Here is a 12,763-nt window from a genome sequence, read left to right as displayed (position 1 = left end):
AGCCCTCTATTGATCATTGTTTGCTCTTGTTTACATTTTATTGTGTAAAATGATGGTATAAACATCCCTATACATTTATAAGTCTATACATGTTGATATTTCTGAAATAAACCCCTAGACTGGACACTTTTAGGTTAAAAGGGAGTTACATTGAAGGTATTGGTTTCTATTAACACCAAATAATACACCAAAGATTTTGGATTGATTCACACTGACACTAAGACTGTGTGATAAGACCACTCTTGATTTCCTGATCTACTACTAACAATGATATAATGAAAATTCATTTAAAATTGAAGAGAACAATATTAAGATATCTCACATGAGAAATCAATTAGAAAACCTATTGAAGTGAAATGTTTGCAAGATAAAAATTACCATAACTGACTCAAAAGAAATGAAACACATTTCCTAAGTATTCCTAAATATGGAAAATAATTGAATTCATTATATAAAATTCTCCCATACAGAAAACTATAGCTTCAAATGGCTTTACTGGTATATTCTATCAATTTTTTAAGGAAGAAATTTCTCCAATTCTACACAGAATTTCCAGAAAATTGAGTGCAAGGGAACACTGCTCATTAATCTTATGAAGTCAGACTTAAATCTTGATACCAAGGACCAAGGACACTGAAAGAAAAAGAAACTAAGATCCCTTTTGAATATGAAAGGAAAAATCCTTAGTAAAATATGAGAAAATAAAATCCAGCAATACTTAAAGAAAATAATGTGCCATAACAAAGGGATGATTTTACTCCAGATACGCAAGATTGGGTTAACATTAGGAGATTAATCAATATAATTCATCATATGAACAGAAATAAAGAGAAAACCACATGGTCACTTAAATGGGAGCAGAGAAGGCATTTCACTAAAATCAACATCCAATGATGAAAAATTCTGATCAAACTAGGAACAAATGGGATCTTCTTTATTTTTTATTTTTTTAATATTTTAATGTTTATTTATTTATTTATTTATTTTTATTTATTTATTTTTTTTATTTATTTATTTTTTGGGGGACAGAGAGAGACAGAGCATGAACGGGGGAGGGGCAGAGAGAGAGGGAGACACAGAATCGGAAACAGGCTCCAGGCTCCGAGCCATCAGCCCAGAGCCTGACACGGGGCTCGAACTCACGGACCGCGAGATCGTGACCTGGCTGAAGTCGGACGCTTAACCGACTGTGCCACCCAGGCGCCCCTTATTTATTTTTGAGAGAGAGAGAGAGACAGGCACAGAGTGAGTAGGGGAGAGGCAGAGAGAGAGGGAGACACAGAATCCGAAGTGGGCTCCAGGGCCTGAGCTATCAGCACAGAGTCCAACACAGGGCTCAAACCCACCAACCATGAGATTATGACCTGAGCCGAAGTTGGATGCTTAACCGACTGAGTCACCCAGGTGCCCCAAGTGGGACCTTCTCTAAATTCATAAATAGAGTCCACCAAAAACCTAATGGTAACATGAAACCTAATGATGAAAGACCTAATTTCTTCCTCCAAGATAGGGAGGAAGGCAACGATATCTGTTCTCTCCACTTTTATTCAACATTAAACTGGACATCCTAGCTAATGCAATAAGGCAAGAAAATGAAATTAAAAGCATACAGTTAGCAAATAAAGAAAAAAAAATACTTGTAGAGTACATAATCCAATATGCAGAAAATCCTAAGAGATCTGCAAAAAAAAAAAAAAAAAAAAAAGGAACACCTTCTAGAAATAAAAGGTGATTACCAAGGCCACAGGATAAAGGCCTCAATATACAAAAATCTATTATATTGCTACATACTAGCAAGAAACTAGAAATGAAAATAAAAATTTTAAATTATAAGATGCAAAACCATGAAAAACTAAGAGATTAATTCAACAAATTGTACATGACTATACACTTGAAACTATAAAACATTGCTGATATAAACTGAGAAATATCTAAATAAATTAACATTGTGTTTTCATGAATCATAAACTTGGATTTTGTTAAAATGCCTTTTTTTAATTTGTCTCTACGTTCAATAAAGTGTCACTCAAAATCCCAGGAAGTTTTTATTTTAATATTGAAGAGCTGACTCTAAGATTTCTATGCAACTATGAAGAACTAAGAAGAGCCAAAAGAATTTTGAAAAAGAACAAAAAAGGTGGGAGACTCACAATACCTTATTTACAACTTAATTTAAGTTACAGTAATCAAAACACTATCTTACTTACATACTATGATTAGATCAACAGACATAAACAAATAAAATAGAATAGAGAATTCAGACACAAACGCCAACATACATCTTTAATTGATTTTGACCACATGAAGTGTTGGTGAAGGTGTGGAGAAACTGGATCTTTCGTACACTGCTGGTGATATAAACAACAACAAGTAAACATACACTTACCCTACAAAGCCATAATTCAACTTCACTCTTAGATATTTTCCCAATCTATAAGAAAACACACACCACAAAAGACATCTTCATGAATGCAATTTTATTCACAACAAACTCGAAAAACCCAAGTGATGATTAATAACTGAATGGATAAATAAATGGTACATTCATACAGTGGAACACCACTCAGAAATAAAAATCTATTGATAGATGCACCATCATGGATAACTCTGTACAGGGCTACAGTAAGCAAAAGAATCCTGACATAAATATTATTATTTCATTAATAAGCTCAAGAAACAAAAAACCTGATCTATAATAACAGAAAACAGCCTGAGGTTAGGAATGAAAATGGAGATTTATTCAAAAGGAGCACAAAGAAACCTTTAGGGTGATGAACATATTTTATTATTTGGTTGTGATAGCTACATGTGTGTATACATTTGTTAAAACTCACTGAAATTTACACATCAAATGGCTACATTATTGTATGAAAATTAGCATTAAAAATGTTGAAAATATTTTTTTTAATTTTTTTAATGTTTTTTTATTTATTTTTGAGACAGAGAGAGGCAGAGCATGAACAGGGGAGGGGCAGAGAGAGAGGGAGACACAGAATCAGAAGCAGGCTCCAGGCTCTGAGCTGTCAGCCCAGAGCCTGACGCGGCGCTCAAACTCACAGACTGTGAGATCATGACCTGAGCCGAAGCCGGACGCTCAACCAACTGAGCCACCCAGGTGCCCTGAAAATATTTTTTAAATAAATCCAAACTATAACAGGAGAGGGCTCATCATTAAGGGATTGATGGGTAGAGAAATGAGGTAAGGTTAAGTGAAGTATAAAGTTATATTAAGTATAAAGTATATGAGGCTTTATATGCTTTAGGCTATACTGAAGGCTAAAACAGAATAGGTAGACAAAGTAAGGTATGTCGAATATGGTTGTGGATTAGGTGTGAGGATGGGGAAAGTTAAAAGAACACAAGGTGAAGACCAGGCTTAACTAACCCTAATGGATGTCAGAATGTAACAAGTAATTTCCAGACCATTCTCCAAACAGATGTTCTCTTTGACCATGTTCTATCACCTTTTTGAGTAACTTTCTGCAAGCACCTCTTAAGTTTACAAACAAACTTTAGTTTGTGAAATGGATGACAGGTATAAACCACCAGTAAAGCTTATAACATGGGAGCACAATTTTAAAATATTCGTCTTTGGTGAAAGTTAAAGGATCTCAAGACAGTGAACAATCGTGGATAAACTATTGAGATTAGAATCAGGAACCTGAATGCTAATTCCTTTTCATACCCACTAGCTATGTTATATTCAATTCGGTGTGTGAGTGTTCAACTCTCTGGCTTTGGTTTTCTCTTCTGAAATATCAGGGCAGTGAGGTACAGGATGTCTGACCTCTCTTTCAGAATCTCTACCTTGCCCAAAGTGAAGGGGCAAGGAGCAGAAACTGAGCTAGTCCTTGAGCCTTGAATTGATGCACTGAGCCTCTCAGCCTCCTGCTGAGGCTCTCCACTCATTACCTTTGGTCATGGAACCCCTCTGCAAAGCTAAACTTTTTGTCAGAATCAGCTCTTTCCAGATAACCTCATGGGCATTCATAGACCACACCAGACTCGGTACCTAAAGTTACCCTTGCTTACTGGATTGTTTATGTGAGTAAAGCTGGTGACTGCCCAAACTCAAAGGTGGCCAAACCTGAAGGCCATTCCATGTCTATATTTTTTCCATATTCCACATAAGCACACTGGAGACACAGGCAAGAGGAGAAGTCAACATGGACCAGAGAAATAAAGAGCCATCTTGATGATCTAGGAGGACAGATAGGGTTATTACCCCAAGTGCTGAATGCCTGCCCACAAAAGAAGGGATGAGAGGAAATTATCCTTACTTGCCTGCCTCAAAAGTCTGCTAACTGACCTTCACGTCTGCCATCACTTCCCTCTTTCTACTCTGTTCTCCCCATAACTGCTTGAGTGATCTTTTAAGACACAGATTGGATCAGGTCTCTCCCCTGATTAAAACCTTCTCACTGCTCATTGGTCACTGTCCCGAGTGCCCTAAGGATCTATATGACTTCTAGAAATGCTTTTCTCTAATGTCGTCTGTCTTTCCCTTCCTTCACCCCATGCTGCCCGGCAACACTGACATTCTTTTAGTTCCTTCAAGGGCTTTAGTGCATGCTCTTAATGCACTCTTAATGTGCTCGCTCCATTCCCACCCAGCTTTGCCTTGTTCATGCCACACATCAGTTAATGATCACTTTATTTTTGTAACTTTTTAAAAAATGTTTATTTATTTAATAATTCTTTGAGAGTTATTATAAATAATCTCCTTGAGAGAAGAGAGCACAAACGGGGAAGGGGCCAAGAGACAGGGAGACACAGAATCCAAAGGAGGCTCTGAGCTATCAGCACAGAGCCCAATGCCAGGCTCAAACCCACAAACCGTCATATTGTGACCTGAGCTGAAGTTGGATGCTTAGCCAACTGAGCCACTGAGCCACTGAGCACCCCATGATCCTTTCTTATAGGGGCTTTCCCTAACCTCCACAGACATATTCAGGTTCCCTGTCAGGTGTTCTCCAAATACCCTTGTAGTAGATGCTATGTGCCTTCCCCAGACCTCCCTCAGGACCAAGGTACTTGCCCCCCACCCCATAGCTGAGGTTATCCCTAGAAATTGCCCTCGGTTAAGCATAAGTGCCTCCACCAAGATTATAGCCTTTCCTCTAAGGTAGCCTGTACCCAATGACCTGTAGATGCAGGAGTGCAAATGTCCGGCTCCTGTGTTTGAGGTAGGGACACAAGTCAGCACAATTCTAAAGAGCCATCCTAGCTCCAGGGCTCCCGGGGGGATTGGTTCCTCCTGGGGTTGAAGCCTCTGTGGCAACTTCATTACCAGTCAGCTTCCCCTCTGCCCAAACATATTCTCCCCCACACCTTTACAGGAATTGTCTCAAAGATCACTCCCAGACTTAAGACAACCTCACAATTTCTTTCCTGAGTGATCCACAGTTTTAATTATATATTTTGTGTGTGTGTGTGGTTTCACTCTGTATGGTGTATCTCTTCACCAAATATGCTCTATCAGGGAAGAGACCATGTCCACTGTGTTTCCCGCTATATTTTCAGCACACTGTATGAAAGGTAACTGTTATTCAAAAAATGTTCTTGCTGAATGATCTGTTCTTAATTTTCAATCAAGTTGGACTCTTTCATAGTTTCAAAAACCATTTATATTTTTCTTTATTGAACTTGCCAATTTAGAAGAGAACTTTATGCACAAATAAAATAAACTTTTATTTCAAAAAATTAAAAATTGGGGCACCTGGGTGGCTCAATCGGTTCAGCGTCCAAGTCTTGATTTCAACTCAGGTCATGATCTCATGGGTTCATGACATCAAGCACTGTGTTGGGTTCTGCACTGACAGCATTGAGCTTGAGATTTCCTCTCCCTCCCTCTCTGCCTCTCCCTTCCTCACTGCTATCAGTGCAGGCCCCCTTTAGATCCTCTGTCCCTTTCTCTGTCTCTCTCTGTCTCTTTCTCTCTGTCTCTCTCTCTCTCTCAAAAATGAATGAACATTTATTTATATATAAAGACAGAATTTTTTCATAAGATCATCAGGACACTTAAAGCAGATGAAGAAAGCATTAACATATGAGAATAGGCCACAGTGTACAAGCACAACATATGCTTACTAAGTTTGTTATGAATTACCAGGGCCATAATATTTTATATTCCCATCATAAATGAATAAAAGCTCTATTCATCAGAATTCACATGAACACTAGGATTCTTAGAATTTTGCTTTTCTCCAATCAGATAGAAATGATATGGCTGATGGCTATTTTGGCAAGTTGTTTAATGTCTTAAAGTTTTTAATGTTTATTCTGAGAGAGAGAGAGAGAGAGAAAGAGAAAGAGAGGGAGAGAGAGAGAGAGAGAGAGCACGAGCAGGGGAGGGCAGAGAGGGAGACACATAATCTGAAGCAGGCTCCAGGCTGTCAGCACAGAGCCCGATGCAGGCCTCGAACTCACGAACCTTAAGAGCATGACTGGAGCCAAAATCAGACATTTAACTGACTGAGCTACTCAGGTGCTCCTGTTAAAGTCTTATTTAGTTTCTATATACTAATCTGTTAAGTGAACACAATACTACTCACCTAACAGCTTATTGCCAGGATTAAATGACAATAAACAGAAATTACAAGGTACTTAGTATACAATCAATACTACCTTCCTTCCATCTATATGATTCCAAAACTTTCAGCAAAGTTTCTTCTGCAGTAGATATTCAATGTATAAAAATCAATCAAATTATATAAAAGTTATATTCAGCATCTTTACTGAAAAAACTTCCTCATGTTCATAGGACAAAATAACAAAGACGTTTAAGAGCAAAATTTGGAATCACACAAACCTGTTCAGTTTTAAAAATTATTATCAATATTAATAAAACATTGGAGGTATTTCCATTAGGAACAAAGAAAATAAATATTTGCAGTGGCTATGCAAAAGAAATCGAAGTTTTAATTACACACCACTCCTTTTTTCTCCTTATCTCCTAATAAGGAACATTAGTTTATACTAGAATATTTCATATTTTGGGGCACCTGAGTGGCTCAGTCATTAAGTGTTGGACTCTTGATTTGGGCTCAGGTCATGTCCCAGGGTTATGCCACCCAGCCCTTGTCAGATTCCAGTGCTGAGCGTGGAACCTGCTTGGGATTCTCCTCTCTTCCTCTGCACCCCTCCCCTGCTCTCTCTCTAAAAAAAATTTAAAAATAAAAAAAATGTAGGGACTCCTGGATGATTCAGCTGGTTAAGTGTCCAACTCTTGATCTGGGCTCAGGTCATAATCTCACAATTTGTGAATTACAGCCCCCAATTGAGCTCTGTGCTGACAAAGCAGAGCCTACTTGGGATTCTCTCTCTCTCTTCCTCTGCCCCTCCCATGCTCTGTATGTGTGTGTGTGTGTGTGTGTGTGTCACAATAAATAAGTAAACATTTTTTTAAAAAAAATTTAAGGAAAAAAACTTATTTTACTTTGTATCCTATACAACAATATTTATGCAACATTTAGTATGAATATAATGAAATACCTGTAGGAAATAAAACAGGAAAAAAGTGAATGTCTTCTCAGATGTATATAACAGACACTATCTAGGATTAGCATTTTCTTTCACCAAGGAACTTTTTCCTGAACAGAAACTACTAAAAACTTCCTGGTAAAAGTAGTCTTCTCTCCAGTTTTGTTTTTGTTTTAACTCTGACCATATAACTAAGAATACAAAGTATGTTAAGAGGCACATATTTAAAATAAGTTACAAAGTTGCAACACATCATGTCTGAGATACATCAAATTATACCTAAGATTTGAATATGATAATTACATGTGAATTATGATAACGAGTGTTTTTTAATTCCTTTTTTTAAAGTTTTTACTTAAGCTCCAATTAGGTAACAAATAGTGTAATATTGGTTTAGGTGTACAATTTAGTGACTCACATTTCCATACAAACATCTGGTACTCATCACAAGCGTGCCCTTTAATCCCCATCACCTATTTAATCCCCCCACCCACCTCCTCTCTGGTAACCATCAGTTTGTTCTCTAGAATTAAGAGTCTGTTTCTTGGTTTGCCTCTCATTCTCCTTTTTTCCCCTTTGCTCATTTGTTTTATTTCTTAAATTCCACATATAAGTGAAATCATATAGTATTTGTTTTTCTCTGACTTATTTTGCTTAGCATAATACTCCATCCGTGTTATAGCAAATGGCAAGATTTCATTTTCTTTTATGGCTGAAAAGATGCTCAACACCACTGATCATCAGGAAAATCCAAATCAAAACTACAATGAGACATCACGTCACACCCGTCAGAATGGTTAAAATCAACAGCACAAGAAACAACAGGTGTTGGCGAGGATGTGAAGAAAGAGGGACCCTCTTGTACTATTGGTGGGAATGCAAACTGGTGCAGCCACTCTGGAAAACAGTATGAAGTTTCCTCAAAAAGTTAAAAATAGAACTACCCTATAATCCAGCAAGTGCACTACTAAGTATGTACCCAAAGAATACAAAAATACTAAATCAAAGGGCTATATGCACCCCGATGTTTATAGCAGCATGATCTACCCCAGCCAAAAGATGGAAACAGCCCAACTGTTCAACTGATGAACAGATAAAGAAAATGTGATGTGTATATAGAATGGAATATTACTCATATTTATATTTAGATATCTGTATTGATTATCTGTGTACTTAGTGGTGAAAAGTAAAGACAAAAAATAAATAGAACAAATGTTATTGAGACTTGATAGTGTATATAGTAGTGAGGAAATGGTGTGAGGAATCTCACTTCATTTGGGGGTAGGAGACAACCGCTGGTTGAGAAATTAAGCCTCAGTGGGCAGACATATCTGTCTCCCAGCTCCCAGTGTGAACATGGAGTAGGCATTCTGGTTGAGAATAAGATGGCTTGCAGGGCAGGGACACAGTGACAGTGTTATGGACTGAAGGTTTATGTTCCCTTAAAATCCATATGTTGAAATGCTGACACCCAGTGCAGCTGATTTGGGAGATGGGGACTCTTAAGTTCTTAAGCTAAAAGGAGGTCAATGGGGGGGGGGGCCTCATCACATAAGAATAGTTCTCACCAAAACTAAATTAGCCTGAACCTTGAACTCGGACTTCTAAGTCTCCAGAACTATGAGAAATAATTTTTTCTTATTTAAACCACCAAATGTGTAGTGTTTTGAAATGACAGCCCAGGCAGACTAACATAAACAGTAACTTTCCTTCATTCAGAATCAAAGACCAAACAGAAGAACCTACCTTTGGTACAAAAGATGTTTCATTCCCCATCACAAATCACTAGACCTGGAACTTTCCTTCCTTCCTCATGGTCACGGGCATTCAGAGAAGCAGTTTAGAGCACTGCATCCCTGAGATACAGGAAAGGAATGGAATTGTTGATGGAGGACAAGGGGAAGAATAGGAAATGCATTAGCAGTGGATGATCAGAGCCTGATTCAAGCGGAAAGGGAAAAGAGAGAAAGGGAAAGATGGAGAAAGAGAGGAATAGGAGAGCTCAAGGACAAGGGGAAAGAGGAAGAAGGAAGAAGACAGGTGGTGGATGAACTAAGGATCATCAGGCATCGGTGATGAAGGTTCAGAAACCAAAGAAACCGATGAGGACAGTGAGGCTCTCTTTTCTGTCCTCCTAAATTGCCTCTACAAGCCCAGAGACAATGCAGTCCCATTACAACCTATTGGTTAGCTACCAGAGCATGGGCTGGATTAAGACCCCACCCAACACCTCATATGTTGCCCATATGAGGTGGAATCAACTATATCATGGTTGGTAGACTTCTCTGTCTTCACCAAACGGGAAGGCACCCTCACACAGTACTCTGCAACTCTATGGAACACCATCATCCACGGCTGGGTGGCTGAATATCTGCCACCAGTTCAGGGCTGCCAGGAAGTGCTGAGCATTACCATTTAACCAACATCTTCCTGGGGCACCTGGGTGACTTAGTCAGTTAAGAGTCTCATTTATGATTTTGGCTCAGGTCATAATCTCAAGGTAGTGAGGTCCAGCACTGTGTCACTGATGGCACACAGACTCCTTGGGATTCTCTCTCTCCACTCTCTTCTGCACCTGCCTCCATTCACACAATTTCTCCTTTCAAAATAAATAAACTTTTTTTAAACAAAAAATAAAAATAATTTTAAAAACCTACCTTCCTTCAAACCCCTTCCTCCAACATGATGAGCTTCCTACACTTGCATTGTCATAAAACCATGCCTTGTATTCTTGAAGAGCTGCAAGTTGAGAGGGTAGCTTCTCATTTCTTTGATGCTCCCCATAGAGAAAATCTATGACAGGGTACTGAGACAATTGGATTTCAGAGACAGAGAACTAAAGACATCATGAGGCCGAAAGTCTGGGTCTGGGAGTAGTCTCAACAGACATAGTAGATTTAAGCAGTTGTACAACACAGGATTCTTTCTCTATAATTAGTCATTTAATTCTTATTTGTCTCAATCCCCATATGTCCCAAAATATTTCATATCTTTACATCGTTAAGACTTACTAAAAGTATTCCAATCCCCATATCTCCACTCTAGATTGGTTCTGTGGCAAAGAGTATATAACATTGTATGTACTTTGCACTAGCAATGGAGCCTGGATAACATGAAGAACCAGCAGAGAAAAGGAGAACCATAGAATATTTAAAGTGCATATTGCCATCGCATCAAGAAATTGCACAAAAATATAGGAAAATCTCTACAACAGTTGATAAGAAACAATGTGAGCATCTCCCCCTTGGTACTTATTATGGCAGATGCCTCCCCTCCCCTTCTTCCCACTTCCTTCCTCCACTAAGAAATATATCCTCAAAAATGCATTGTAGGCGATTTAATTGAGCTATGGAAAAATACAAGCATGTATGTATTACCTTTACCCAATCCTCCCACTTCCCAAGGATAGGCTTCAATGGTTCAAGTCGGGAACCATCAGAAACTGAGGAATGAGAATCTAATAGGCAGAAAATGGGTTTCTTTTTTACCTTCCATGTCTTCTTCGATGGCCCTGATTATAAGTTGTACACTACTGATTTTTGAAGGGAAAATAATGATAAGATAAAAGGTGGGGTTTTCTAGGTTACTGAAAAATGTATAGTGAGGGCATTGTCACAAAACTGATGTAGAGAGATTTAATCCTTGACCAGTCGACAGCAGCGTTTCATACCATCCCGAAGGGCCTCTTTGACTTTGTCATTCCTCAGGGTGAAGATGAAAGGGTTCAGGAAAGGGGTCACCACAGAAATAAACAGGGAAACTATCTTGTTGTACTCAGCAGCCTGTGTTTGCTTAGGTTTCACATAGAGGAACAAGCAACTGCCATAGCCGATCACAACAAAGGTGAAGTGAGAGGCACACGTAGAGAAGGCTTTCCTCCGGCCCGAGGCTGTGGGGATCTTGAGGATGGTAGAGATGATGTAGGTGTAGGAGACTATTGTTGGGGTCAGTGAACCAATGATAATGACAACAGCCATTAAGAAGAGAACGAACTCTGTGAAAAGAGTGTCACCACAGGATAGTTTGAGCAGTTGCCCGCGTTCACAAAAAAAGTGGTCTAACAGATTTGACTTGCAGAAGGTAAACTGAAATGTGGCATAGACTGGCCATATTTCAGAAAGGAACCCAAACACCCATGACACAATGACCACCCAGATGCAGGTGTGGCTGTTCATAATGATGTTGTACCTCAAAGGGTTACAGACAGCCACGTAACGATCCACAGCCATCGCTCCGACTAAGACAAACTCTGTGGTCCCCACAGCAAGGTACAGGAAGAGCTGGGTGACACATGCAACCAGAGATACTGTGTGCATCCCAGGAAGCAGCAATCCCCAAAGCAGCATGGGCATGATGATGGATGTGATCAGGATCTCCAAGGCAGACAAATGACCAAGGAAGAAATACATAGGGGACTGCAGACGTTTATCCACACAAACAATCACAATGATGACTGTGTTTCCCATTAGTGTCACTGAGTAGAAGAAAAAGAATATGGCAAAAAGAATGTGGTGTAGTTCTTGGGACCCAGGAAAGCCTAGAAGGCAGAATTCAGTGGCACTAGAGAGATTGTTCATCATTTACTCCTTGTTTCTGTTTGTCTTAAAACCTAGAGCTCAAAGACTGGTAACATGGCGCCACATAGTCCTGTTCTCCAAAGAGAAGGAAGACAGGTTAGGATGAGAAAATATTTTCAACCTGAAAACCTGGTGACATGCCCCGACTGCAATGCTCTGCACAAGGTCAGACATAAATGTGATCACCTTCAATCTAGCACAAGTCTGCCTGTCTGGAATAGGGGAAGACTCCTGAATCTCTACTGAGGATAAGAAAACGTTCTCTGTCTTTTTACACCACAGGATAGGCCTTCTCTCCAGGGACAGAGGATAAGAGTGTTTAAACTGACCACTTATGAAGCTGTGTTGATCAGCCACACCAGTCCGGAGACTGTGTCATTCTTCTTATGTTAACTGTAGCAGATGACATAACAGTGTTCTAGGTGATGGTCAAATCCTGGAACATTGAACCCTACACGTCATCCTTACTGGAATTGTCTAGACCCAACTTGGGGTAGTAGAAAAGCAGCAGAGGACTAAGACCAACACCCCTGCTTTCCCCAGAGTGTAAACTTCCATGGTACAGAGCAGACACATCTACAAATGAGAGCTCTGGAGCTCTCTGGAGATAATTTCCCAGGGCAGAATCATTCTTCTCTAAATCCATGTGCTTTGCAAAATGTTGGGAGAGAGGAAAGGTGGCACCTGTCCCTAACAAGGGTAGA

At 39.3% G+C, this 12,763-nt stretch overlaps 1 protein-coding gene across 1 annotated transcript; it reads right to left on the bottom strand.

The window, feature by feature from the left end:
* Positions 1-11,058: 11,058 nt before the first annotated feature.
* LOC131508372 (olfactory receptor 9A4-like) lies at positions 11,059-12,062 on the bottom strand. The gene has a single exon (XM_058723472.1). The coding sequence runs from the start codon at positions 12,060-12,062 to the stop codon at positions 11,118-11,120; it is 945 nt and encodes a 314-aa protein (XP_058579455.1). The 3' UTR covers positions 11,059-11,117.
* Between the last annotated feature and the right edge of the window lie 701 nt (positions 12,063-12,763).

The sequence above is a fragment of the Neofelis nebulosa genome, chromosome 4 (genome assembly GCF_028018385.1).
Source record: "Neofelis nebulosa isolate mNeoNeb1 chromosome 4, mNeoNeb1.pri, whole genome shotgun sequence".
Taxonomy (NCBI): Eukaryota; Metazoa; Chordata; class Mammalia; order Carnivora; family Felidae; genus Neofelis; species Neofelis nebulosa.
This window is presented reverse-complemented; position numbering and strand designations above follow the sequence as displayed.

Excerpts from the sequence above, each read along its gene's own strand:
- LOC131508372 (XM_058723472.1), bottom strand. The coding sequence starts at position 12,062 with ATGATGAACAATCTCTCTAGTGCCACTGAATTCTGCCTTCTAGGCTTT.